We start from the raw sequence: 27,142 nt of genomic DNA, 5'->3' as shown, positions 1-27,142 counted from the left end.
GAATGCACACAGATATATAATGTCCTTCAAAACATTTAGTGATGCTCAAGGCAGTGTGAAACGTGCCACTCTGGAATACGCTCCGTCTGTGCACAATCAATGCAACAGCAAGAGCCTCGTCAAGTCCCTAACCCAGGATGCACCGCAAATGAAAGAACCATCCAATCAAGTTCAAGCAATGATTTCCATTTTTCTTTTATTTTTATTCCAAGAGTAAACCATGGTAATCCTTATTGTAAATAGTTTTCTGTTTAATCTTAAAAAGTTCAGTTTAAAGGTCTGAAAGGTGAGACCTATTGTATTTGCCAATGCTTGCATGAAGGAAGTCCTCTTTGCTCTAATGTGTGCGCTTTTGGAGTGGGCTACTGAACTGCACAGATTTGAACTGCACAGATTTGAACTGTACTTGGTTTCTAGCATCTGTTGTGACAGCGCTGCCCAGCTCCACATGCATGCGCATCAGAGTGGCCCGAACTGCTATTGCGCTCTAGGGTACACCGCCTCACTTCGCCTTGGCTCGGACTTCTCGTAAAACAGCAAACAACTTGTTACGGTCACCAAGCGTTGTCGACCAGTGGCGGCTGGTGGAATTTTAAAAGAGGTGGGATGAAACGGTTTGACACTAGTAAAACACTTTAGTTTAGTTAATGCAGCAAAACAACCAAGGAGCTGCCCGGTGAGTTGTTTCTCCTGGGTGCAAATTGTGTATTTAACCAAACGCATTTCAAGAAACCTTCCTACAATATATTATTAATAAAAGGGTTCAAATGGAATAATTATTATTGTTATTAGCGACGTGTAGAACTCATGGCTTCCTAGAAAAGGTTTCCCAGCGCTTGCCTCCTCACCATATCACTAAACCAAGGAGAATCAAACATTTACGATTGCAATTGAAGAGGTGGAACCAGCCAAGATGTAATCTGCTTCCAAAAGACTGAGCGATTTACAGGCTCCCAGCAAGTGGGACAGCTCATTCCGAAGCCGAGGGCCCAGATACGCGGCCACCATGTCAAGACTTCTTCATCCTAGGAACCATTGCCAGCTCCTGATGGCTGGATTGGAGTGCACAGTTTGGAATGTATCCAGACACCAAAGGTCTCGGATACATGGCCGTGTATTAGCAAGGCCCTTGTGCATATAGCATAAGGTCTTAAATGGGACTCTGCTTAGTAGGCAACCAATGTCGAGTATGTAGAAAACTGGCTGAGCAGGTGAACCTGCCTGTTTTTGGACAATTGTGAACCATATCAGCAAAGATTTGGCAACACCCAGATGCAAAACATTGCTGTAGCCTAGCCTGGAGATCACGAGAAACTGGACCACTGCTCGTTGAGCAGGGACCGGGAGACATGCCAAAATCCTCCTGCACTGGCCATGACCCATAGAGATTTTGTCACCTTTAGCCACCAAATATCAACTGTGTGAAATTTTGTACCTGAAGTTAAAATATATCAATTGTTTATTTGAATCGTGGTCCATTATGTTGTACATGTATTATGTTTGATTTTTATTGTGTTGTTGTGTATAAAGTGCGTACCTCTCGTAACTCATGGTAAATACACCGTAACTGATGTTTAAGCACTCATGCACAAATGTCTTTTGAATATTCATATGCCACACTTTTTTTAAAAAATCGCAATAAAAGAAGAATTAACATGTTTTAAACAGTTGTCAATTGATTGCACGGAGTTTATCCCCCACATCATGCTAAGTAGACCAATGTAATATTTACAGTATTTACTGCCTAGGAAAGTTGTTCTCGCCTGGCCATGACCCATGACACACAGACTGAAGACTCCCCCTCCACTCAAGACAGAGAGCTCTCTGCCCTCGCTCAGGCACACAACTCGCCCTGCTCTCACACAGCAACACTGCTCACTCTCCACTCACACAGATTACCCTGAATCAACAAAGTTGATCCTGCACTCATAGAACTTGCCTCTTCCATTTGTTCAGCACTTTTTCTTCCCTGCTATATTTGCAGTATAAAAGCAACATACTAACCCAGTCGTATACAATTTGCACCATGTTTCATATCAACCCAGCTAAGGCACCATAAGCAATATTGATATGTTTTTGTGTATTTTGTACCATTTTTTTGCTGCCTATGACAATGCTGATTTGGGTAGCGCAAATCAGTTAGTCTTTTATGTACGCAGACAAGATGAGGAAAGTGCATGTTACAAAGATTTAATTTTTGCAGTATACGTGAATTTTGAAAAGTTTCCTTTTTTTGCCACTTCTGCCTGTAAATCCTGATTTTTGTGACAATTTATGTATTAAAATGTATATTAAATCTAACAAAATGTTGGTGTAGGCCTCTCTATGGGTGCTCAGGTGCTAGTCCCCCAGAAACCTCTGCGTGTAAATAGTTGGCTACTTTTGTGAATCAGGCCCTTTGAATTTTCTGCACACAAAATAGCATTACTCACAGCAGGAACGAAATACCTTTCTTTCATGTATAGAATATGCCGGTTAATAGCGCCATCCTTGGGTTTATGCAAAATGATCAGTTTAGAGATTTGAAGATCATTTACTGAAAGGAGTAACACTTTATCTTCCTGAAATGGAAGCTTCCTTTGTGCCAATATCACTTTGTTCAGGGATGGTAAAGATCACTGACAAACCTGTCTTTGAAGGAATCTACTAGAAAGCATTGCGATCAGCCACTCTCACTATGGCTTATGTGTTCAGAGCAATACCATAAGTCGGGAAACCACAATAGCAGAAGACAGAGCAGTCTATCACCTCTATTTTCACTATGACACAAAAAGTAATTTGACAACAAGACCTGAAAAAACATGGATGCAAACCAATCTGAGTTTTGTAATTCATTAGACCCAAGTCCTTAACTGTATTTGCTTTTTGGGCCATGTATATGGTTTGCAAAATCACTCCACACGTTTATGTAGATTGTTAAGACAATTTCCTTCTATATCAAATTACCCTTGAGAGAGGCTTGGTAGCTAGCAATTCTATTAAGACAATCAGGAACACATCCTCCCCTTTTAATTTCACTACCTATTGCCTGGACATTAAAATTGAAAATTAGAACAGTGGTTTGAAATCTGATGCAGTAGTCGATGATATCCACTTTGCGGTGGAATCGGATTTCGACCTTATGAAACATACACACATTAAAGAACTACACCCCACCACCCATACAAACGCACAAGCGGAACACAAAACTTGCCTCAGGCAGGCCTCTTCTACCTGCATGGCCCACAATTCTGGCTGTTATCTCCCACCTCCGGCGAGAACCACACCAGAACAATTCCCACCAGCTTCCACCCAATCAAAAGTGGAGATAGAGTTGGACTGAGACACTTTATTTTTGTGCAACTTTTGACCGGGCAAGAGGGCATGATTGACAAGTCTTGAAACCCCATTATCTAACATGCTGCACTGTGTGACGCTAGTGCAGCAAGTCGGAGATGTATTGACTGTGTGAAGCTGGGTGGAAAAGCTCCTGCCTGACACATGCGCAATACAAGTGGAGCCCTCTACCGCTGCCTACCTGACATTACAGGGTTTACAAACAAACTATCCAGATCATTTGTTATCAAGGTCATGTAAAAGTTGTAACTGGCCAAGCAGTCGGTGGCACAGCAGGTGGTGGGTCGTCGCCCTGATGTCCCTATTGAGGAGCCGCCCCAGAAGGCTAGCAGAACTTGCGTGACGCAGTGACCATCTACTTTGCAGTATCTGGCGGGAAGAGGGCATCATACCGTTCGTAGAAGGGCGCTTCCTGGAACACACTGGGGTGTGATCTGAGACAAACATCTGGTTGGGCCCTGCTGTCAGTTGTATCCCACAGCTACGTACCCGGCACTTATCGATGACTGCGGAGTCTGTGTACTCTCTGGGTCTCTGCCCATGTCACGTGAAGTGAAGTAGCAGCAAAAGTGATAAAGAATTTCACTATTTATCTGACCATCGTGGGGAGGGGGCTTGTTTTTTGAGACTTGACCATTGTGTCTGAGTCAGCAGGGGTCTGCCTAAAGACACGTCTCCGTATACGGCATGGAGGTGTTCTGGAATATATAATCATAGCATGAAGTGCCAAACACAAGCGGATTTCTTTCTAGGTGCCCCGCTAATACGTGGGTGTTACCTAACCCATTTGGAGTCATTTGATCGACCCCAGAGGATGAAGGTTTGAGCTCATACTACTGCTATTCTCAGTACATATACTTTTAAAAAAGGTTTAAAGTGCAGCTTGTAGGTCTGCTGAAATCTTTTCTTGCTCCGCATTGACGGTTCTTTCACAGATTAATATTTGGAAGGTGTTTAAGATTGCTTTTTCAGAGCTACCTGGTTTTCGTTACTGAAGCAGCCTCACGCCTGTTGCAAAATTGAGTGAAAATGGTTTAAAAATCCCCCAAAAGCGGACGCTTTTCTGACCAGGAATACGCGTGCGAATGAAGGCCTTTGCCTCAAAGGCGGTGGGCACTGGTGAGAGGTAACATCTGTAATGAGCAGGCGTCGCCGCCATCTTCAGCGCTTGGCAGGTGTCTCGCGCTTCAGAAGGAGCGCGAGATCTCCATGGAGGGCTGAGAGCGGAATGAAGGCAGCAGGTACATCTAATAAGGGAAGCACGTGGCCATTTACTGAGTAACTGTGCGGTTTTTCTTTGTTTTGCCAGCCGCCCCCGTCTTTGTGTTGTAAAATTGTTTTCTTGAGGGATGGGTGTTTGGTGTCCTGGAACTTAATGTAACAGTCTTAATAAACCACTTCTTATAGCTTAGCAGGGCACGAGTCGGGGGTACATGCTGGTGGACAGCGTCCACTCACTTTTTTTACAGGGTGTACGCTGTCCATCCTGCCAACAAGTTGGGCCCCACTGAAAAAGATGCTGAATTTGTCCCGGTGTAATTTCCAAACTCTGGGACACATTCAGCAGTGCTTGCACATTGCGCTGCTTTCGAGCCACAACAACGTGCAGGCGTGGACGGGATGGGCTCTCTTATTTCTGACTCCTGCTGGGCCCATAACAAAGGCCGAAGTTGAGGGGTCATCAGGCCTCCTTTTGGCTGGCAGCAGTCAGGAGCTTCACACCTATAGGCAAATGCAGCAGAGGGGGAAAAAAAGGCTCACACCTTGTTAGCTCTTCACGCATATTTAACCCCTTACGTGCTCATGACAAGCTCAGCTTGTCATGAGGCACGGTGGCCGTCATGACACGCGCGGCGCTCACACATGGGGCTAATTCCCCCGCGGTGCTGAGCGTTCTAAGAAACGGGCGTAGTCATGACGAGCTCAGCTCGTCATGAGCACAGCGCCACCGTGCAGCGTGACGAGCCGAGCGCGTCACGAGCACCGTGGCGCTGCGCGCGACCCCCCCCCCCTGAGCCGTGGGGGAATTAGCCCCGCAGCGAAGGTGTTAAGAGAGGCAGCTTTTCACTTGGTTCAGGATCTGTTTAGGATATATGCATGCACTGTAAGAACGTCAGATGTGTTTATCTTTCCCAGTATTTGCACAAAATAAATAGCATTTATATAGCACATACTAGCCCTGATGAGGCGTTGTAATAATTCAAATATCACTATTTTTTTCGTTTAAAGCACTATGGGTAGAGGAAGCTTTACGCTTGCTTATGATCTGATGTCACTTCTTGTGATGCCACTTTCTGTGATGTCGCGCACCGTTATGTCATGACCCTCACGCGCCGTGATGCCACATGCTGTGATGCCACTTGCATACTGATTAATTAGGTTAGTCCCCCACTTCTCTTTTTAGGACTTGTGCCCTGACTTACACTGCTGGCTACTTCATTTACAACAATGGGGAAAGGAGGTACACTGTCACTTTAAAATAGAATCTATTGAGCAGTAAAACACTGCACACCTGCCTAGTGCCTTCAAATTCAAAGCTTGATCTACTTACCTGTAACACAATGCTGAAGGCAGCACAGCGGGTTTGGTGCCTGTATATTTGAGGGGTTAACCACATCCTATTTGGCCTTACACAGTATTGCCGATCACTGTACATTCCCTGTTCCCAGTTCATGTTTGTGCATTCATAGGTGTCCGCATTTATGGGCCAGTTACAGACACATGAATGTTACATGTCCAGGGTCTTGAGCCATGACAGAATTAATAAAGTAGCAGGTGCCCTTCTGGCCTTACCTATTCAGTAAGTCTGCGCCCGTAAGTACCATCACATACATATTTATATATGCAGGAGCCAGGACATTGCCTGATAGAAGACAAGACGTGCAAGATGGAAAAGAACAACAAGTAGGCTTTTCCTTTTTTTTCCGAATCCATTCTTAACTAAGCACACCAGTGCCTGTAAATGACTTGGACATTTTTTCAATCTAGTGTAGGATCCCCCCGTGTTGATTATGATTAGGTCATAAACAAACCATCATCAAACAACCTAATATCCTGACTATACAGTGAACCAAAATCTCGCAAACAGACCTGGGAGGCATTACGCTAGCAACAAGATGCAGGAGTCCAGCTATTACAAACTACTATACCCACTGGCGTAGGACTCCACCAGGAGCATAAAGGAAGCAAGCATTTGCAATTCAATAGGTCTCGCATTTACGAGGGTTTGAGCTATTGGCATTGTAAATGACAACGCCTTTTATTTATGTGTTTTTTTCAAAACAGATAAATAAAAGGCATTGTCATTTACAATGCCAATAGCTTAATCTCTCACTAATGCAAGGCCAATTTAATTGCAAATGCGTTCGCGTCCGTGCTATAAAGATTTGTTTTTTAAAGCGTTAGTGTGTTCTGCCTGCAACAGCAGGCAGGACAAAGCTTTTTGAGAAAAAAGTGCTTGGAGGCAGTAATTAAAGCCTACTGAGTAACAACACCGGTAACAGGGGGTGTCATGGGAGGTTACAAAATGAGACAAGTCAGTACTAAGGAGGGACTACTAAGCTTATTGACCAGTGAAAAGCCACAGTTTACAGGGGACAATAACACAGCCAATGAAAAATATGGGTGGAGAGTGGGCGGAGCTGCAAGTCCATACCCGAATACAGCATGCCTCATAAAGCAGCACATGTGCTGCTCAAGCTCGACCTAAAAAGCGGGAAAGGGGGGAAATAAAAGCCAGAAAAATAGAAATGTAGAAATATAATGCTGGGTGGGGGGAGGGCAAAATGGTTTGTGTCTGTAGTAGAACATGCATACTCCTCCTTCGACCCTTGATAAAAAGACAATATTGGCCTATCAACATGGGGACACAATCTGCTTGAAGGGGAGGAGGTGAAATACTGGAGAGGAGGCAGGTCACCATCAGTACTCACAGCACTAAATAAATTGCTACTGTGACATGACTGACTCCACAGTGACCTGTCTGTATGGTCGACTAATAGCACGTTTCCACACCTGGTGCACCCCTTCCATCTGACAGACAACCAGAAACTGTATTGTACAGTTCAACCCAGCTGGCTAGAGGCAGCGGTGCACTCCTTCCCACTGACCTATCCCCCAGAGTGAGCTGCAAGCAATCACCACAACATCAGACCAATATCGGTGTGTGCTCTGAGTTCAGAAGGTTTGTCTCGGCGCCTTCCTCCCCTAAAGTGGGATGGTTTCCAAGTAAGGCGGGAGGGGGTATGGCCCACTGAATGAACCACACATTCAAACCCAGCTTGCAAAGAGAACATGACAGTCAACCATCCACTCACCTGACCAAGGACAGGTTAAACTTAGAGCTCTCATCTAAGATGCAGATATTCGTTGTATCTGCGGACCTGGGGAGTGGCCCAAGATTTTAGGAAAAACAGCCAACTGGTCATTGACTGTAGATCTGCCTCTCAAGACCTGCCATAACCACTATTTCCTTATACCAGTTGTTCCTGGAGGACAGGTTTACAGACTTCTAGCGTCTCAAAATGCCCCTTTTGTCTGCCGCCAAGGAGCTACAAACCATCTTCTGTAGTGCAGAGTCATACCCAGGATGTCAGAAATATCATGTAATTGACCATAGTGGCCATTAACGGAAAATCCTAAGCACGTGATCTCTACATTGCAACATGTATCGTAGTCGAGAGTGAAATTATCGAGCCCTAGTACCTCACAAGGCATGCAGAATGTCACCCTTTTCTTGACCACATACCTGCAAGCAGATTCAAGGTTCATATTGAAGCGGTACAAGTGGTCAGGTGTCCATTGGGATTCGTGTGATACTTTAAAGAAACAAAGTGTCAGTCGGTCCTCACTCACACACTCCCTGTGGAGCCTTCAAGACAGCAGACCAGCCTTCCTGCGTGAAGTCTAATGAGTCTTCCCTTAATGCCCATAATTATCTGGAGCCTCTGCAAAGCAAAAAATAGAGAGGATTCCAGAGGTGGGTGGTGGTTTGGCATGCAAGTCCAGCTACTTCCTTGTTCTTAAGAGTGATGTGTTATGCCCTATTTTGAATCTCAGTGGTCTCTTCTCTTTCATGAGAGGATACATTCAAAATGCTGTCTGGCTGTATTCTGGAGGCCTTGGACCAGCTGAATTGGATGGTGTATATTGACTTGCAAGATGACTATGTAACACTCTGCAATCCCACAAGCTGTATCTTTGATTCCTGATGGGCACAGACTGTTAGGTCCTCCTTGTTGGTCTATCCTCAGCAGCACAGGTTATTATCAAAGCCCTGCTATGGGGGTCACCGATGTATGGAGATTATGTATGCCTGTGTTCCCGTACCTGAACCGATTGATCACTGTGGATCATGACAACTGTTGTCAGACTATTACCATCTAGGTGTCGCCATCCGTGTTCTGAAATACAGCTTTCAATGTGCCAAGTTCTACATACATCTCCGCAATGAGTGTTTCCATCAGACAAAAGGATCATGACATTCAGGTCATGATCTGATGCTTTGCCCATTTGCAGAGCTTCTGGTTCTGAAGGTTCTCAGGCTCTTGAGCATAATGGCACTGTGTATCCTCGCACAGTGGGTTGGGTAGGGCAGTGGGTTGTTTAGAGCATCTGGTAGAATTAGAAAACTATAGACTCAGTTGAGCCACATCTCCATGGCCATTTGGCATATCTGTGAGCTATTCAGTTGATGCAGTTTTCCCCCAGTGGTTGGAAGTGCAGTGGTTCAGATGTTTACGAGCACATGACTATAGTATATGAAGAAGTGGGATATGGAGAAAGAGAACTGGTGGGGTCCAGTCTTCTGTGTGCAGTAGCTCCCAGTCTGTGGTGCTGGACTCTTTCAAAGTAGGTTTTCTCGATTGTCTCACATTTAATTAAACCATTAAGTGGCTCACAAACACTCTTACCAGGCACCACTTTGTGGACATTACGTGGGAAATTCAGAGTTACTGCAGTTTTGCAGCGTGAATCTTTCTGGATTCACTATGCTGTGCATTATTCCGCGGTCTTGTGGTTGGGTCCGGATTCGTAGTCTTTTCTTTCTTTTTTTTTTTTTTTTTTTGTAGCCCAGGTGGGCGTCGGCGTCACACCCCTTTGGGTGTATTTCCGGTGATGTCGGCATGCTTCCTGCGGAAGCTCCCACTCTTGGGCGCCATCTTCAGATTCTTTTTTTCCGCGGTCGGGTCTGGATCGTTCCCGTTTGGGCTCCAGACATTTTTGGAGAAAGAAGAAAGAAAATACAGAAAAGACGAGGAGAAGTCATCTGAAGACTACAGGGGACTTCATCGACGAAAAGCCGGCGAGGAGAAGTCGTTTTTCATCGAGATCATCGACGACCGTCGACTAACACGCGACCAGAGAGGCCCTGGACGCTCGATGATGGACAACACGCCGTTCAAGTTCTGCCGTAACTGCCACCACAAGTACGCGCAGAAGGACCAGCACCCGGTATGCAACCTTTGCCTACCGGTGGACCACGAAAGCGGAGACTGCAACGCCTGTTCCGCCTTCGCCCCGAAGACCCTTCATGTGAGAGAGAGGCAGAGGGTAGCACACGCCACCCTGCAGGGGAAGGCCCCGACTCCGTCCCTCTACGAGCTGGGGATGTCCTCCGAGGAAGAAGACAACGCTGCCGCCGAAGACGACAGCTACACGGTCGTAGAGACCGATTACACGAAGACTTCTGACAAGGTAGGAGACTCTTCGGCCCCCAAGAACCCGAGAGACTCTGAGTCTAGAAAAATCGAGGGCAAGACCCCGAAAGCGCCGACGCCAAAAAAGGTGGCGTCCGCGACTACTCCCAGGCCCAGCGGATCCTCCGAGAAGGAGTCCCCGGCGGCGAGGGCTGCTGATCAGCAGAAAACGTCGCAATTCGTCCCCGAAAAGGATCGATCGACGCCGAGGGAGAAAGACCCGAAACTGACGACGACGACCAGAGACCCAAGATCCGGTCCGACGTCGAAAACTTCGACGCCGAAAGGTACGGCGACGAACCATCCGCCAAAAAGAACGGCCGACCCATCCGACGCGGAACACGCGGCAGAGATGAAGAAGAAGAGAAGGCGCCTCGAGGCCGAAATGGAGAACATCATGCAGCGGAAGAAAGATTTCGATGCAAAGATGAAGGCCTTCACGATCCCTCACAAGACCAAGCCACCGGTGGTGGAGGCAGTCGAGGAGGAGGAAGAGATCGCCGAAGTCGTCGAGGAACAAGACCAGGACGTCGAGGTGATCGACGACCAGGAGGAGTACGAGAATCCCTACGATAGTTACAACTATGGGGAGGAAGAAAGCAGGACAGACGCAGACTCGACACCCTCTGACCTACAGGAGGTAGATTACATAGATGTCGACACCGACAGCCCCGAGGAGGTGGTCGACACTTACCCCTCGAGGCCCTCGCCGCCGGACGACATCGGGGCCTACAACTCGGTGATACAGGCTGCCGCAGCAGCTTTCAAGCTCAAGCTCGACGAAGAGAAGCAGAAAGCAGACTTCCTTCTAGAAACATTGCTCCCAACACAAACGAGGAGCCAGTTCCTTCCAATGCTCGAGAGCGTCTTGGCTCAGGGGAAGGAAGCTTTCAGGGAGCCCGCAACATGCAAGGCAGTAACTCCCAGAACTGAGAAGAAGTACAAGCATGCCACTAAGGACCCGGCCTACATTCAGGGCACGGTCTCCGCAGACTCCATTATCACGGCCACAGCAAGGAGGAGGGCTAACGTACCCACTACCTCGGGCCCACCACCGGATGAGGAGAGCAAATGGATGGATCTGGTGGGCAGAAGGATCGAACGGAATGCCGCGACCCACTGGCGCATGGCTAATTCCAACGCCCTGATAAACAGGCACATGTACCAAATCATGGAGGGACTGGGGCACTTGGTGAAGGACTTGCCCCAGGATGCCAGACAGAAAGCCGAAAAGCTGGTTGAAGAGGGAAAAAACGCGGCAAACTCTTGCCTTAAGACGGCCCTGGATGGGGCAGACACCGCCAGCAGGCTCATGATGATGGGCGTCACGGAAAGGAGGCACGCCTGGCTCAGGATATCCGGTTTCAAACCGGAGGTGCAACACAGCATCCTGAACACACCGTTTAACGGCAGCACGCTTTTCGGATCAACAGTTGATGAAACGCTCAGCCAACTGAAGAAAGATAACGAAACGGCAAGATCCATGGGAGCATTGCAGTTCAGAGGGAACAAGAGGGGCACCCCGTCACGGAGTCCCGGCGGGAGAGGCGGAAACCAGCCAGGTACATCACACCAGGCTTTCCAGCAAACGCACCAGGCAGACTCGCAGACTCAGCAGGGTCATCAGAAGCAGTCCTGGCAGTACCAACAAAGAGGCCAGTCCTTTCGAGGGAGAAATGGACGGGGACAAAATAGAAGAGGGGGGCAGCAGCCCACCTCCAAGTGACTTCAAAAAAATCTGTGTGCCCGCCCACAAAAAAGACCCCAGGGGGCAGCACGTACAGATGGGTCAAGACAAACTAGACACCTACGACCACACGACACCAGTGGGAGGAAGATTAAGATTCCACCTCCAAGAGTGGAGAGAAATCACATCAGACAAATGGATCCTAAACATTATCCAATTCGGATACTGCATAGAGTTGGAGGGGAGGCCAACAAGCAGAAAACCAAAAAGAAAGCCACTAGCAAGCAAGCAGCTGCAGTGCCTTCAGGAAGAAGCAAAAGAACTCCTGCAGAAGCAGGCCATAGAACGGGTACCCTTCAAGGAAAGAAACACAGGAGTATACTCAACGTACTTCCTGGTACCAAAAGTAGACGAAACAATGAGACCCATTCTCGATTTACGGTTCATGAACAAATTCATAAGAACGCAAAAATTCAAAATGACCTCCCTGCAAGAGGTGCTCCCACAATTGCAGATCGGGGACTTCATGGTCACAATAGACCTCAAAGACGCATACATGCACATTCCAATGAACAGAAAGCACAAGCACATGCTCAGGTTCACCGTCGGAGAAAGCCACCTCCAGTTCACGACACTGGCCTTCGGTCTAAAATCAGCACCAAGAGTTTTCACAAAGTGCCTCGCAGCAGTCGCAGCGCACCTAAGAAGGCAGGGGATACACGTATACCCTTACCTGGACGACTGGCTGGTGAAAGCAAACTCATACCAGAAATGCAAGCTGCACGCACATACAGTGACAAGCACGCTCATAAGCCTGGGGTTCTCCATCCATTGGAAGAAATCATCAATGGAGCCAGAACAAGTGAAGATCTTCCTGGGAGCACAGATCAACACCTTACAGGGCAAGGTGTTCCCCAGCGAGAAGAGGGCGAGGGCGCTGGTGAAGGAAACTCGCCTCTACCGGAAGGGACAAGCTCGGACAGTGAGGACTGCGAGCAAGATCATGGGGATGATGGCATCATGCATCCACCTGGTACCGAATGTACGACTCCACATGAGACCCATTCAAGAATGGCTACAGGAGCAATGGTCACAAGCTACAGGCAGTTGGGAGGATCTAGTGGTTGTAACGCACGCAGTGCAGAAGGAGATGACATGGTGGACCATGGAGAACATAGCAAGGGGAAAGCCTCTAACGCCCCCAACGCCAACAGTGACCATCACCACAGACGCATCCCTGAAGGGATGGGGCGCTCACATGGAGGAGCTCAAGGTGGGGGGTCTGTGGACACCAACAGATGCGACAAAGCACATCAATTACTTAGAATTGAAGACAATCTTCCTTGCACTGAAAGCCTTTCAAACAAGACTGTACAAACACAAGGTGTTGATACAAACAGACAATACCACTGCGATGTTCTACATCAACAAGCAGGGGGGCACCCAGTTAGCCCCGCATTCAACGCTGGCGCAGGAGATATGGAGATGGGCCATCCCTCTCAAGATAGACCTGCTAGCCATACACCTGCCAGGGAAGGACAACATACAAGCAGACTGGCTCAGCAGGCAGACATCGGCATCCCACGAGTGGGAGCTCAATGCTCAGGAGACAAGGCGCCTATTCGACAGGTGGGGAACTCCATCGGTGGACCTGTTTGCCACACGCCAGAATGCAAAATGCTAAAACTTCGCATCCAGGCAGCCCGAGGAAGGATCACTAGGGAATGCCCTATGGATAGATTGGTCAAGGACATTTGCCTACGCCTTTCCCCCGATACCACTGATGCACAGAGTACTGAGCAAATGCAGAGCGAGCAACATGACACTGATACTGGTCGCACCACAGTGGGCGAGGCAGACAGGGTATTCGCAGATCATGGAGATGACACAGTGTGCACCCCACAGATTCAGCAGGAGGAAAGACTTACTCTCCATGCAGAACGGAGAGGTGCTCCACCCAGAGCCAGAGAACATGAGCCTAGTAGCGTGGCTCCTGAGGACATAGAGTTCGCACATTTAAGATTGCCAGAAAGTACCCTGAGGGTACTTCGGGAGGCAAGAAGACCTAGCACTCGGAAGTGCTATGTTGCGAAATGGAAAAGGTTCACAATATGGTGCAGACAAGAAAGACTTCACAATAAAATGAAGAAGGACTCCACAGTGCTAAAGTACCTGACGCACTTGCTAGAGAAGAACCTTAGCTCATCCTCCTTGAGAGTTCACTTGGCAGCGATAGTCGCCTACACAAGGGGAGAAACTTGCAGGAGTTTCTTCACATCACAGGTGGTGAAGAGATTCCTAGAAGGAGCGAAAAGGATCGCACCACCCAAGCGGGTGCCGCCACCTGCATGGAACTTAAACGTAGTCCTAACGGAACTCATGAAGGAGCCCTTTGAACCAATCCACAAGGCGTCCTTAAAGATGCTAACTATGAAAACAGCTTTCCTGGTTGCAATAACGTCCATACGCAGAGTAAGCGAGCTTCAGGCTCTGACGCTACAAGAGCCCTACATACAAATACACAATGATAGAGTTGTGATGAGGACTGACCCACACTTCATGCCGAAGGTGGTATCTAAATTTCACATGAACCAGTCTATACAGATACCGAGTTTTTTCCAAAAACCGACAACTGCTGCAGAGCGAGCTCTGCACACCCTGGACGCCAGAAGGGCAGTCATGCACTACATTGAGAGGACGAAGGGACACAGGAAAACAAAACAGTTCTTTGTGTCATTCGCCAACAGTTACATGGGAAAGGCAGTAACCGAAAAGACCATTGCACGATGGATCGCACAGACAATTCAACTCTGCCACAAGCGTGCAGGACAAGAGCTAGCAGAGGGGACACATGCCCACTCCACTAGGAAAAAGGGGGCTACAATAGCCTTCCTGGCTAACACACCCATACAAGACATATGCCTGGCGGCAACATGGGCTTCGGTGCACACGTTCACGAAGCACTACTGTGTGGACATACAGATGAACAAGGAAGCTCAAGTTGGACAGAAGGTGCTACAGCACATATTCAATACCCAACGCTCATCTTCCACCCAACCGCCACAGAGATGAGAAACCGCTACAAAATCTATGCACAGCATAGTGAATCCAGAAAGATTCACGCTGCAAAACGAATAGTTTTCTTACCTGTCGGTGTAGTTTTGCAGCTTGAAGATCTTTCTGGATTCACTAGCGAACCCACCCACCTCCGCCAGAAAGATGAGGTTGGAGAGAGAAGAGGTGGAAATAGAAAAGTGGAAAAGACTTTGAAGGTACAAAGCGGTAAAATATCACCTGAATAGAACATTGCCATTACTTCGGAAACGAAAGAAACACGGAAAAAAAGAACCCGAAGATGGCGCCCAAGAGTGGGAGCTTCCGCAGGAAGCATGCCGACGTCACCGGAAATACACCCAAAGGGGTGTGACGCCGACGCCCACCTGGGCTACAAAAAACAAAAAAAAAACAAAGAAAAGACTACGAATCCGGACCCAACCACAAGACCGCGGAATAATGCACAGCATAGTGAATCCAGAAAGATCTTCAAGCTGCAAAACTACACCGACAGGTAAGAAAACTATTCGTTTTTTTCCATTGGGATTTTCCCTGGTTGGACCAATTTACCTCTCAAGCAAAATATAGCGCAGAGCCCTCAGCTTTCACTAAAGGGGTCGTCCCTGGTAAACCAGTTTTGGACCCAGTGGAATTTCCCCCTTCACTGCGCATTCCTGCCAGCCCATGAGCTCACACGTGATGTGAAACCTGAAGTTACACAAGGTATATGTTACTTTTTAGGAGTGGATTGGGCAAGGAGGGTCTGGCACTCAGAGCTGTTGGCACTCACTGGCTGCCCTCAGATGATTTTACAGCAGCTTGAGAAGGGAAGTCCTTCAAAGGAGTGGAACAGCTTGGACGTCCTAGCTTTTGAGCACATTGATCTCTTTCGCTTTCTCAGTGATCAGCTTTTGAAAAATCATAGTTTGGAAGGGCTTTCTCTTGTGACCTTGAGTTTCTGCCTGAAGGATGCCCTGCTTTTTACTGGCCCAACTCACTGAATTAAACTCTGGCTGCGTGGGCATGTGGCAGGACTTGTGGGACCTGAAGGTGGAATGATTGGAGAGTGCACATGCTCCAATGCAGAGCACTGTTGATATTGACATTATTATTACTGGTGGTCGCGGTGGTGGAGATGGTGCTGGTGTCATTGTTGTGTTGGTGGTGGTGTTCATGGCTTCCATTGGAAGACTTTCACGTGAATGACCGGATCAGCATCTGGCTATTCACTGCAGTGACTTCACAGCCGTGGTTAAACACTGTTGTGATGTTACCCAGGGAAGCACTTGCGTCCCCCTTGTTCCTCCACCAAGCCTGGGTCTCCAGAGACCAAATCAAAGCGTGACAGCGGGATGGTGGCTGACAGTCTGACCTGCCTTTTGCTAGTGTCTGGTCTCCACAGACTGCGCCTGCGTCACTCGCCTCATCGTGGCAGTCTCCGCAGACCCTTGCTAAGGGGGGATATGAAGCGGCGCTGACAGGCGTCTCTCAGGACCGCTGCCCGGGTGGTGGCTGCTCTCCGCTCTGTGAGAGCGGAGAACTCCACTTTTGGTTGGGAAGGGCTGGGTTTGTGTAGCTGGTGGCGGTCGGAAGTCAATTTCTTTTCATATGTATTTGGAAAGGAGCTGGAGAGTGTTTTTTTGGAGGGTGATGGGTGGCAGTAGCTAAGGTAATTTTTTGTTTGGGTAAGGGCATCTCTACGGTGGTGGCATTAGGCACATTTTTTTAGTAACTTGTTTTTTAAGGTGTTTTTTGGGCGGTATTGATGGTTGCCATATTATTCCTCCGCCCTTACATATATGTTCCAAGCAAAGGCAGATTATTTGGGGGTCCATATAAAACATACAATTATAGATGGATGAAATGTGCATAACAGTGATGAATTTCACCTCGGTGGAGGTGGTGGTCTGATTGACCTCATAAACAACTCAAGCTCATTCAGAGGCCCTCGGTGAAAAAACATCTACAAGTCGTGCGCTATCCAAGAGGGGATATTTCTGAGCTGCACTGTACAGGTGTCAAAATGACTATTTCCATTGTTAATGGCATGCGGGACACCTTGGTGCTAGCGATATGTGGAAAGAGCTCAAATCAAGTGATGACAAAGCAGTTGATGTAAAACCTATTGCTGCCAAATTAGGTTACAATTTCTTTAAGTGTGTGTGTGTAATTTGCCTAGTCTCTGATTGCACCTTACACGTTCTTAGTCAAAAGAAAGGTGCTGCGATGCCCCACAATTACAGGTGCTACAAGTGCCAATTAAAAATAGATCTGTCTTTTAGTGATAGGGGTGTCTGTTTCTGCTGGCGGGGGGACTAGAGGGGCTGGGAGCCCAAACGGATAAGCCCTCCTCCACTCTTTTTCCTACTTTTAGGGTTTTAGTTATTAGGGGCGACAGGCACGCTGCTAGTGGGGTTAGGCTGTAGCCATTTGCAGGGGTGCAGGGTGGGGGGTTGGAAAGGGTTTTTTATTTTGCCTTTTTTTTTCTATTTTTTTTTAATTTCTATGGCCTTTTTCTTTCCTTCCCTTTCTCTTTCTTAAAGGATCAGTATAGCTTGTGAATCATTCGGATCCTTATTGTGTACTTGTATTTAGTGCTTATGCCTTTTATGATATCCTGATTCCCGGGTGGGCAGGCCCTGAGAACTGGCGCTCAACATTGAATGTATATTGTATTGTCGTTTGCATCGATCCATATGCTTTGGCGCCAATGTTCCATTATAGCGGTTCTTACGTGCATATCCTGTCTCTTGCCCTGTCCCCCGTAATCTTCTGTTTGATTGTATGGCACCTGATCCTTTCTTAAATAATATAAAATGGAACCTCTGTCTCATCCTGGGACTCAGTTGTGCATTCTAATACAAGTTCTATCCTGAATCGCTGCCGGACCTCAGGGTTGTAGGCTGATAAGCTGTGTCATACTGTGATATAGGGGGGTCTTAATTTTGTTCAGCGGCCGGCTCCTGCGGTTGTAGGCCCATGCTTGTATTTTTATTGAATGCTACAATATAGGTTTTTAAAAATAAATAAATGAATAAATAAAAATAGATCTGTGCTACGTCTCTACAGACACACTGGAACTGCGGGAACAGTGGCATGAAACAGATCCGAATTCTCAATTTAAAAGTGGCCAATACATTTAATTAACCCATGCCCCCTGTAAATAAGATTTTGCAGTTTTATATAGCGTTAACTTGGCCCAAATGCTTTGGAGTGCTTTACTTGAGACACAGACGTTTATAGGTTTCACCTAGATAGCGCATGCGCTGATCCTGCGAGACTTTTGTTTACATGTAGTGGACTTACAGCCCACTGTTGCTCTCCTTTCCTTAGCCCCCATTTGTCACGGCATGCAGGTGTCATGTCCATGTCATTGGCCCGAGCAAGTACTTACGTCCATCAACTTCTTCTGTTTTTAGAGCTACTTTTTCCTTTGTATTTAAGCACTCAGTATGGGTGCTTGTGTTTTCAGTTCATCTCCCACATCCCCAACCATGTAGCTTCTATTCCCTCCCACTGTCTCCTTTCATGTTACAACTTTTTCCACCCACTCAACCCATCCCCTACCGTATAGTCTATGCCACTACACTGTATTGTGCACAGCAGCACTCTACTCTGTGCCACTGCACTCTACTCTGCATCACTCTATGCTACTGTACTCTGTGCTTCTCTACTCTGCATCACTGCACTCTGCCACTGAACTCTGAAGCCCTGCACTCTATGCCACTGTACTCTGCGCCGCTCTGCTCTGTGCCGCGCCGCTCCAGTCTGTGCCGCTCCAGTCTATTCTAATCTACCCTACTTGACTCTGTGCCACTATACACCAGTCTTGTCTACCCCACTTAACTCTACCCTCTGCCGCGCCACTCTACCCTCTGCCGCGCCACTCTACCCTATGCCGCGCCACTCACTGCACTCTGCTCTGAATCTGCACTCCACACCACTCTACTCTGCAGCACTGCATTCTGCGCCACTGCACTCTATGCCACTGTACTCTGCAGCACTGCACTCTGTGCCACTGTGCTCTGAGCCGCTCCACTCTGCACTGCTCCACTCCAATGTAATCCACCCCACTTGCCTCTATGCCACTCTACGCCAATCTTGTCTACCCCACTTGACTCTAAGCCACCCTACCCTGTGCCGCTCCACTATCCCCTATGCCGCTCCACTCTACTCTCTGCCATGCCACTTTGTCACTCCACTTTGCGAATATATGTTAATTGCATGCAAACCAACCAGAGGTTATACATTTTTTTAAGGCCTGGGAGGGTAAGTGATTTGGCCAGAGTCGCTGGTTGTTGAGTCAAGGCCAGGGTTCCAACCAGATTCCTCAGTTGTAAAGTTATTAGCTCGTGCTGCAAGGCCACATCTCTCTTGCACGGTGTGGGTCGTACCTCACTAGTTGCTGTTTATGTTCTTTAGACAGTGCGGTTGTCTTGAAAGGGGTCGGAATCCGTATCCTGGGATACGATTCAGAGAAGGCCACCCTTCTTCTGCCCAGATCACAAAGCATCTGGGTTCTTCTTGCTTGGTCAGCAGTGAGTGACGGCTATGGATGGGGTGTCATGATAATGTACACGATTGCCTGAATTAGACTGCAATGTTAACCCCTCTGCCTCCCTCTCTCCCCAGGAAGGAACAGAACATCCTCTCGCCTGTTAACTGTTGGAACCTGCTGCTTAGCCAGGTGAAGCGCGAGAGCCGGGACCACAACACGCTGAGCGACATCTACCTGAATAACATCATCCCACGCTTCGGCCAGGTCAGCGAGGACTCCGGGCGGCTCTTCAAGAAGGTAACGTGGCACCAAGCGGCATCCATTCTTGGCAAAGCTGGTCTGCCAGTCTTGAGGCAGTTGTGGGTTGTTTTCATGTGGGGTTCAGGACTATGTTGTGCAAGTTAGCTTGTTTGGGAGGTGCTAATCCAGGTAGTTTTCTGGTCTGTTCTTTGTTTAATTTAAAAGCTGCAAGCGTTCTTCTATGCTAGCTGTCCACTGGGCCATGACCAAGCCTTCTTGCACACCCACTGCAGCAGTTCCATCCAGACCCTGCCTTGCAGATATTCTTATGTCGAAAATGTGGCTTCTAACTCATTTGATGTTTATTGGAATAACCTGCAAGGCCTGCCTTCTAGACCCTGATTTACTAAAAAGTGTCAATGTTATGGAAGTCATACACAAATGAAAAACCCTTTCTCAGTTCTTAATCCTGACACACCAACATTTTGGAACACTACTGCATCTAATACCCTTTTTTCTGAAGTAATGGAATGTTTAGTCGAGTTGGCTATGGAGGAAGTTAGAATAAAGAGAGATGAGTGTCAGATAATGGACAAAAATGGGTGTGCAAATGAGAGGGGTGAAAGTGTGATAGGACGGTTTGTGACATGGAGAAAGGAAGTGGAGTTTTGTGAAGAGAAAGTGAGGCTCATGCTTTCAATCAACAAGGTCAGTGTTTGGGGAAGAGAATACTAGGTGGAGGTCTGAGATGCCAACTGCAGGAGGTGTCATATTTCAAGTGCAAACGGCAAATGTGGCACTGTTGCTCGAGTTGGGCGTTAGAGAAAACTGTGCCTTGATCTAGGAATAATAAAGTGAACAGTACCTGCAAGGGATTTTGTTTAAGCAGAAAAACTCCACTGAATTAAATGGCTTAATCAGGAATGTCACTCCAACTGGAGATAACTTCTTAGTGTCAGCAGACAACAAAAACAACAATGGAAGCAGAGGAATGAAAAGAAACACGGGAAACCTTTTGGTATTTTGAAAAAGAGTATCAATCTTATTTAGGCATTCGATATAAAAATAGGGTACACAAAATAAACAGATAAAGGTTATTCACAGCAACAAATTTATGTAAGGAAGCCGAAATCAGATTGTGCTAACAGTACATAAATAAAACAACTATTCCACATATAATAACCAAAGTCACAACAATTCAGGACTGAAAATATGTAACTTTCAGGAAAATAGATTTCCACTTGGAAATAGATGCAGAGGTCGACGTTTCGGTCTGTTCCGCTTTCGTCTCTCAGACCATCTTCAGGACAATTTGCTTTGAAGCTGACAGGGAAACCAGTCTGATGACAGTAGATCACTGTCATGGGATAATATTATGATTAATTTCTGCAGCAATTGCTGTCTATATTGTCACATTGATCTTTAAGGTTGAGCGTTTCAATCGTTAACGACTCTGAAGGCAGCTTCTATTTACTTGAAGATTGATCAGTGCAATCTGGTAATTCACGGCAGCGTCTCTCGATAGAAATCACAGGGGAATCTTGATCTAGGAATGGCAACATTCCTTGTGCTGGACCTGGGTGGGTGTAGGTGGAGGTAGAAGAAGTAGAGGCAAGTAAGAAAGACTGAGAAAGAGAAGGAGAGACAAGAGGGGGAATTGGAGGGGCGGGGTGAGAGATTGGTAAAAATTAGAAGAGTGGGACAGAGGAATGTATAATAGGGTAAATTGGGATAGATGAGGTTGTGAGGGGGCAGGTATGAATGAAGATCTTGGCAGCATTTGGAGTAAGAGAAAAGAGTGAAAAAGCAAATGAATGTTAAACAATAGAACATGAAAAGAAACTTAGAATAGATATAAAGGAATGTAAGTCAAAGAGGTGTACAAATGAGAGAGGAAGGGTAAGCAAATGACAGAGGGAAAAGGTAGGAAAGGAGAGGATGGATAGAGGAGGGGGCTGGATTGAGAGAAATAGTGAGAGGAAGGGATATTTAATAGAGAAAGGGGCCTTATAGTGAACGAAAAGGCAATGGTGGGAGAAGAACAAAAGAGCAGCAGAGATGTGTGTTTTTTGCCTTTGTTGCTTTAAACTGGCCATACTGAGCACCTGTCACTCCCTCCATCCCCTTTCAGACGATGAGCAAGGAAGGTCTCCCTACCGGTATAGGAAGAATTCAGTCTTCGACAAATGTTAAGAAAGTTACAGCAGGTCTCGGAGTGAAAGCAGCAGGACTTTCAGGATGCTGATATGAGTGAGAATGCTGCCAGAAATTGCACATTCACCCACTCCTTCACCTATACGTTCCTATCAGTGAGTTAATCCCCCACTCCTGGGATCTGCCTGTAACCTATAAGCCACTCATGCTTTAACTGTGCATGTTCTGTGAGCGATGAAAGTTTTTACTACTCTGGCCTTCTTAATCTGTTCGGCGGGGAAGGGAAGATTGCGCTTTCTGCTTTGCTACTTCCATGTTTTACCTGTTCTTTGAGGAAGCAAGGCTTGCACTGCAGTAAAGAAAGAGCTAATAGCTGATGGTGATACAGAGATTCAACTGAAGATCGTACTATAGAACACCACATGAAGCAAAGGCCTCCATCAAGGCTCAGTCAGGATTTATAAAGTGTATTTCGGAAGTGACGCGATGGTTCAGAGGTGCGTTTGGAGGCTGTTCTAGGTTTTTGCTGCACTGTAGGAGAAAGAGTGTCCTCTACTTCTGCTTTGATAGATGTGGGGATTATGGGCAAGTGAAAGGAAATTGGGCTTCTCGACGGTTGGTGGATGTTTAGGTAGTGGTTAATGTAGCAGGTCTTTGGTTGTGTAGAACCTTGTATGCGTGGGTCAGAATTAATTGGCATCTATTCTGGGTGGGGGGCCAGTGGAGTTGCCTGAGGTGAGCTCATCGGGGAAAGCCGAAGAGCAGTCTGGCTGTGGCGTTCTGGTTGGTCTGAAGTCTTTGTAGGAGGTGTGTGGTGATTCCTGCGCAGAGGGCATTACCGTAATCCAGTCGGCTATGATGAGGGCTTTCCACTGTGTGTTTTGTGTGTAGGAGTAGCCACTTAAAGATATTATGTAGCATGCATATAGTTCATCCTGGCATAAACCTGGATTGATCCGGGTTGACCAGTTCAGTATTATAGTGGAGGAGGTGATTCGTGAGGAGTTTGGCTAGGATTTTAGCCTCAACCGTCAAAAGGGATATGGGGCGATACGATTTGCACTCCTCAACAGGCTTGTTCAGTTTGTGGATGACCACAATCGCTGCAGTGTGGACCTCTGCTGGGAGGACACCCGATTCGAAGCATTCAGTGTATAGATTTAACAGGTGAGGTGTCAATAGAGTTGACATGGGCTTGAAGAGCGCAATTGGAGGCTCTTTAGGGCCCATAGGTTTCCCGGAGCGAACGTCTTGTACAGCCTTTTGAACCTCAGTCACTGTGATGTCCGCCTCCAAGGTCTCTCTGTCTTGCAGGGAAATAATGGGAATATCGAGCATAACCAAGATTTCAGCAGACAGTGAGGCCTGAGACTCATAGTAGCTGGCAAATATGTCAGCTATTTGTTGAGGGTCGGTAATAAGGGTACGGTCCGGATTTGCTATAGCGCGGACTCATCTAGTAGCCTGTTCCAGTCGCTTAAGCCACACCATGAGTTTACCTGTCCGTTCACCCTGCTCATAGATCCTGTCTCAGGAGGCTAGCGAGCGCGTCGCAACGTCTTCGAAGAGAAGCTGTCGATAGTCCTGACTCGTAAGTGCAAGGCTGTGGCGGGGTCAGGATCCCGGGTTACCGACTCCTCTAATCGCAAGACCTTGGCCTCCAATTCCAATACTCTCTTGGTTCTCTTCGCCCTGTGGCCCACCATGAGTGATAAAGCCCTGCCCTTTACGACTGCCAAAGGCCCCCCACAGTGTCACTGAACCAATATTTTCAACAAAATATAATTCAGTGTCTTTGCGGAGAGCGTCTCTAATGTGCGGAATTTTTAATGCCCACGCATTGCACAGAAATGGAGTGTGGGCGTCCCCCACAGCGAGAACCCAGAGTCGCCAGGACGGGAGAGTGGTCAGAGATCCCATGGGCCAGGCAACTGGACCTTGTGAAAAGTTGAATGTCTTGGCCATGAGTAAATACATAGTCTATCCTCGACTGACTACCGTGCACCCTGGATTGGAACGTGAAACGGGTATACGACGGGTTGAACCACCGCCCCACGTCCACAACCCCTAGAGCATTCGCAAACTCCAACAGGTGCAACCCTCTCGATGGGTCCTCCCGGGGAGGTAGACGGTGGAGAGAACCCTCCATCGTGAGATTGAAAACCCCCACAACACCAACACCCCAAGTGGCAGGTCGAGTAGCAGGGTCCCTAAGTCACATAGCGCGGGCGCTGCAGACCGGGGGGTGCATAAACAGAGACAACGTTAAATTCCCAGGAGCCCAAACTGCCACGTATCTGCCCTGGGGGTCAGTCCAGGTGTTGTGGATGATGTAGGGACAACCCTTCCGAAGCAAAACCCCCACTCCTCTGGAGCCCGAGGTAAAGCCGGAGTGGACCACCACTTTGTATCCTTTCCTGTTCAGGGCACCACAGGAGTTGCCAATCAGGTGTGTCTCCGCTTGACGTACTGCAACACAATGCCCCCGCTTAATTTTGTCACCCAATCCATTAACATTCCAAGTGGACAAATGAAGTGTCAGTCCTCGTGTCATCACATGCGTCTAATGGGAATCGAGTGGTGTTGGATAGTCAAGCATGGCTGGGAATAGTCCAGGTGGATGCCCCTTCCCACAGTAACAGATGACTGGAGCATAAGAGTGGAGTGAAGAGGTGATCAATAGCGTGTACCGGTGCAAAACATGACAAAAACAAAACCCATTGAATATGACATACCTGAATTAAAAACTCCAATGCAAACCCCACCCCCCCTCCCCACAGACCCAACATACGTCCCCACTCCCTCCCCCCCCCTCCCTGCCTCCCTGCTCGTCGGTAACAAACCTCCCGCCCCCCCAAACTAGCAGAGTGCCTATCCCACCCCCGTCCAAAAACTTACGGGGTCGTGCAGCCAGACCGAGCATATATGTTTGAGAAATGATCACTATATCAACAGTAACCTTAAACATCTAACATGTTTATACTAGAGCAATAGCTAGGGCCCAGGGTACATCCCACGATGCCTGCGTGTTCAATCGGGGAACAAGCATACTCGGGGAGAACAATTCAACCAAGTTGTATATGACAGGACAGCTCAAAGTAACAGGGTTCGACACTTGTGGCGGAGAAAAGTCTATACCTGCACCCCTCTGGCCATCCGGGCAATTCCAATTTTAGGGAAAGGAATTATCTAGCAAACTAAAGGTATATACTGCCCTAGGACATATATCCATTAACGAGCACTGTACAACATTAAGCAGGAAATTTCAGAGACAATGTTGTATCCAAAAAACATTTTCTTATTTTATTTCATATTTTTGTTTTTGTACTTGTTATATTATTGATTCTTTTGGTCTCAGTTTTTCTCTCTTATAAAAGTTACATCAAATTCATATAGGTTAACAATCAATTACATATAGTGAACATATATTAAATTAAAGGTGCAGTTCAACAATTAAACATGACATAATATACAAAAGTGCTATACAATATGACCAGTCGATGGAACATTGGATGAAGGCAATGCGGTGGAATGGAACTACGCGCGTTTCGGCCAGATGGCCTTCGTCAGGTGACCGTCATTCATACGTTACGAACATAATAACGTGTAACACATACAAAGAGTAAGACTGAAGTGACATATAAAATATTCGTTTCTTATGGATGTCAATTCTCCTTTAGCGACGACGACTCTATTTACAAACTGATAGCTTTTCTTTAGGTTCTCCTTGTCGCAGGCGTTATCTCAGAACACTCCAAATTTTAATTGCAATTTTATCTAGATACGTGGAGGGTACTTCTGAATGTTTGTATCTATGTTGGCCTTTGATAGGTTTTTCTCGCACCTGCACTTCTTTTATTATTCTTATATGGGGTCACGATGTAGGCAGGTCAGTTTCTTCTTAACACTTTTGTTGATCTTTTATGGCTCTAGTCGGGTAATTCTTTAATCCGACTTGCGTGAAGGGCAGGTAATCTTCATTTTGATGTAGCTCTGTTTTAGTGTGGGATCTGTTTTAACGTCGTCTCCAGTGATGCCGGTCAATTCCACCACCCCCAGGGAAAAAACATACAGACCAGTCATTCGGCACCTCCCGCCGTGCCATGCAAGTCTTGCAGTGGTGAGCCACCGCCAGAAGCTCTGGCGTCTCCCTCCCTCCTCACACCACGTCCATGATTGTTGTGGCGGCTCGCCGTACGCCACCCTTCGGGCCAGTCCCAGGTCTCCTCCGGGGAGGAGAAGAACCAGGATTTTCCATCCGATTCCACTCTCAGCTTGACTGGGAACATCATTGCATATTTCAAATCTTTGTCGCGGAGCACCTTTTTAACTTCCAAGAAGCTTCGTCGTTGTCTCTGCACCTTGAGGGGGAAGTCCGGGAAGAAGGAGATGCGGCTGTTTTGGAATTCTACTGGTGGTGCAGAGCGGGCACATTGCAGGATGACGTCTCTGTTGCAGAAGTTGAAGATCCTGGCAAGGAGCGGTCGCGTGGGGGCTCCTGGGCGACCCTCAGGGACCCGGTGCGCCCGCTCCACCGAGAAGAAGTTGGAGTGACCCCCACGACTTGAGGTAAGTAGTGATCAGCTCTTCCACGAAAAGATCCACCGAAGACCCCTTTGCGCGTTCCGGGACCCCAATAATGCAGACGTTATTATGCCTGGAGCGTCCCTCATAGTCATCTAACTGGGCTTCGAGCTTCGTAGCGTGCTGTTGCAGGTCCTTCACCTTCCTCTGCAACTCTGACGTGTCCTCAACCACGGAGGTCGCCGTGATTTCGACATCTTTTAGGCGCAAGTTCATTGATCGCATATCCTCCTTGATGAGGGATACCTCGGTAGACACTGAGTCGATGCGCGACTCCAAAGACGTGCGGACAGTAGTGATTGTAGGAGAGTAGGGTCTGCTTTCCTATGGTCACCCCACTTTTTTACTTTTTGCTTCACTGGTTTTCGACTGAATGTGGCTGTGGGCCTGCTAATCAGACCCCCAGCCCTGCTGTTCTCTCTCTAAATTCACACCATGTACTTTAGGTACATCACCAATTGGGAATTGGGTCACTCTTGTGAGTCCCTGTACAGTGTACCATAGGTACCCAGGGCATAGGTGCACACAAGGCCTACCAGGGGCTGCAGCATATCTTTTGCCACCCCTCGCTGGCCATCCAAACTGACACAAATGGCTGATCACTCAGCTGGGGCAAGCTCGTGTAATCACCCCTTGCTTTGGTATAGTATTCCTATATTTAACCTTATATCTAGACACATATACTCCTATAAGTCACTCCTATGGCAGGCCTTAACAATCCTGAAGGCAGAGTGCTTGGTTTTATGTGAAATGAGGCTCTAGCATGAGCTGGGCCTGTCTGCAGCTTTCGGAACCATGTCCTTATAGCTGTTCTAGGATATTGCCATACCATATACTCTTAAGTGCATTATAATCCTCGTGGTTGAATGCTAACTTTGGTTTGGCTTCATC

At 47.4% G+C, this 27,142-nt stretch overlaps 1 protein-coding gene across 2 annotated transcripts in view; it reads left to right on the top strand.

Moving 5' to 3' along the window:
• The window catches only part of SRGAP2 (SLIT-ROBO Rho GTPase activating protein 2), a 532,947-nt gene that overhangs the window by 209,661 nt on the left and 296,144 nt on the right, over nucleotides 1–27,142 (top strand). For both annotated transcript variants that reach the window (XM_078644579.1, XM_078644580.1), the window contains one exon: nucleotides 19,408–19,570. In XM_078644579.1, the coding sequence (XP_078500705.1) occupies nucleotides 19,408–19,570 (163 nt within the window). The remainder of the gene's footprint in view (nucleotides 1–19,407; nucleotides 19,571–27,142) is intronic.

The sequence above is a fragment of the Lissotriton helveticus genome, chromosome 5_1 (assembly GCF_964261635.1).
Source record: "Lissotriton helveticus chromosome 5_1, aLisHel1.1, whole genome shotgun sequence".
Classification (NCBI taxonomy): Eukaryota; Metazoa; Chordata; class Amphibia; order Caudata; family Salamandridae; genus Lissotriton; species Lissotriton helveticus.
Note: the sequence above shows the minus strand (reverse complement) of the source record. Positions and strands in the feature narration are given on the sequence as shown.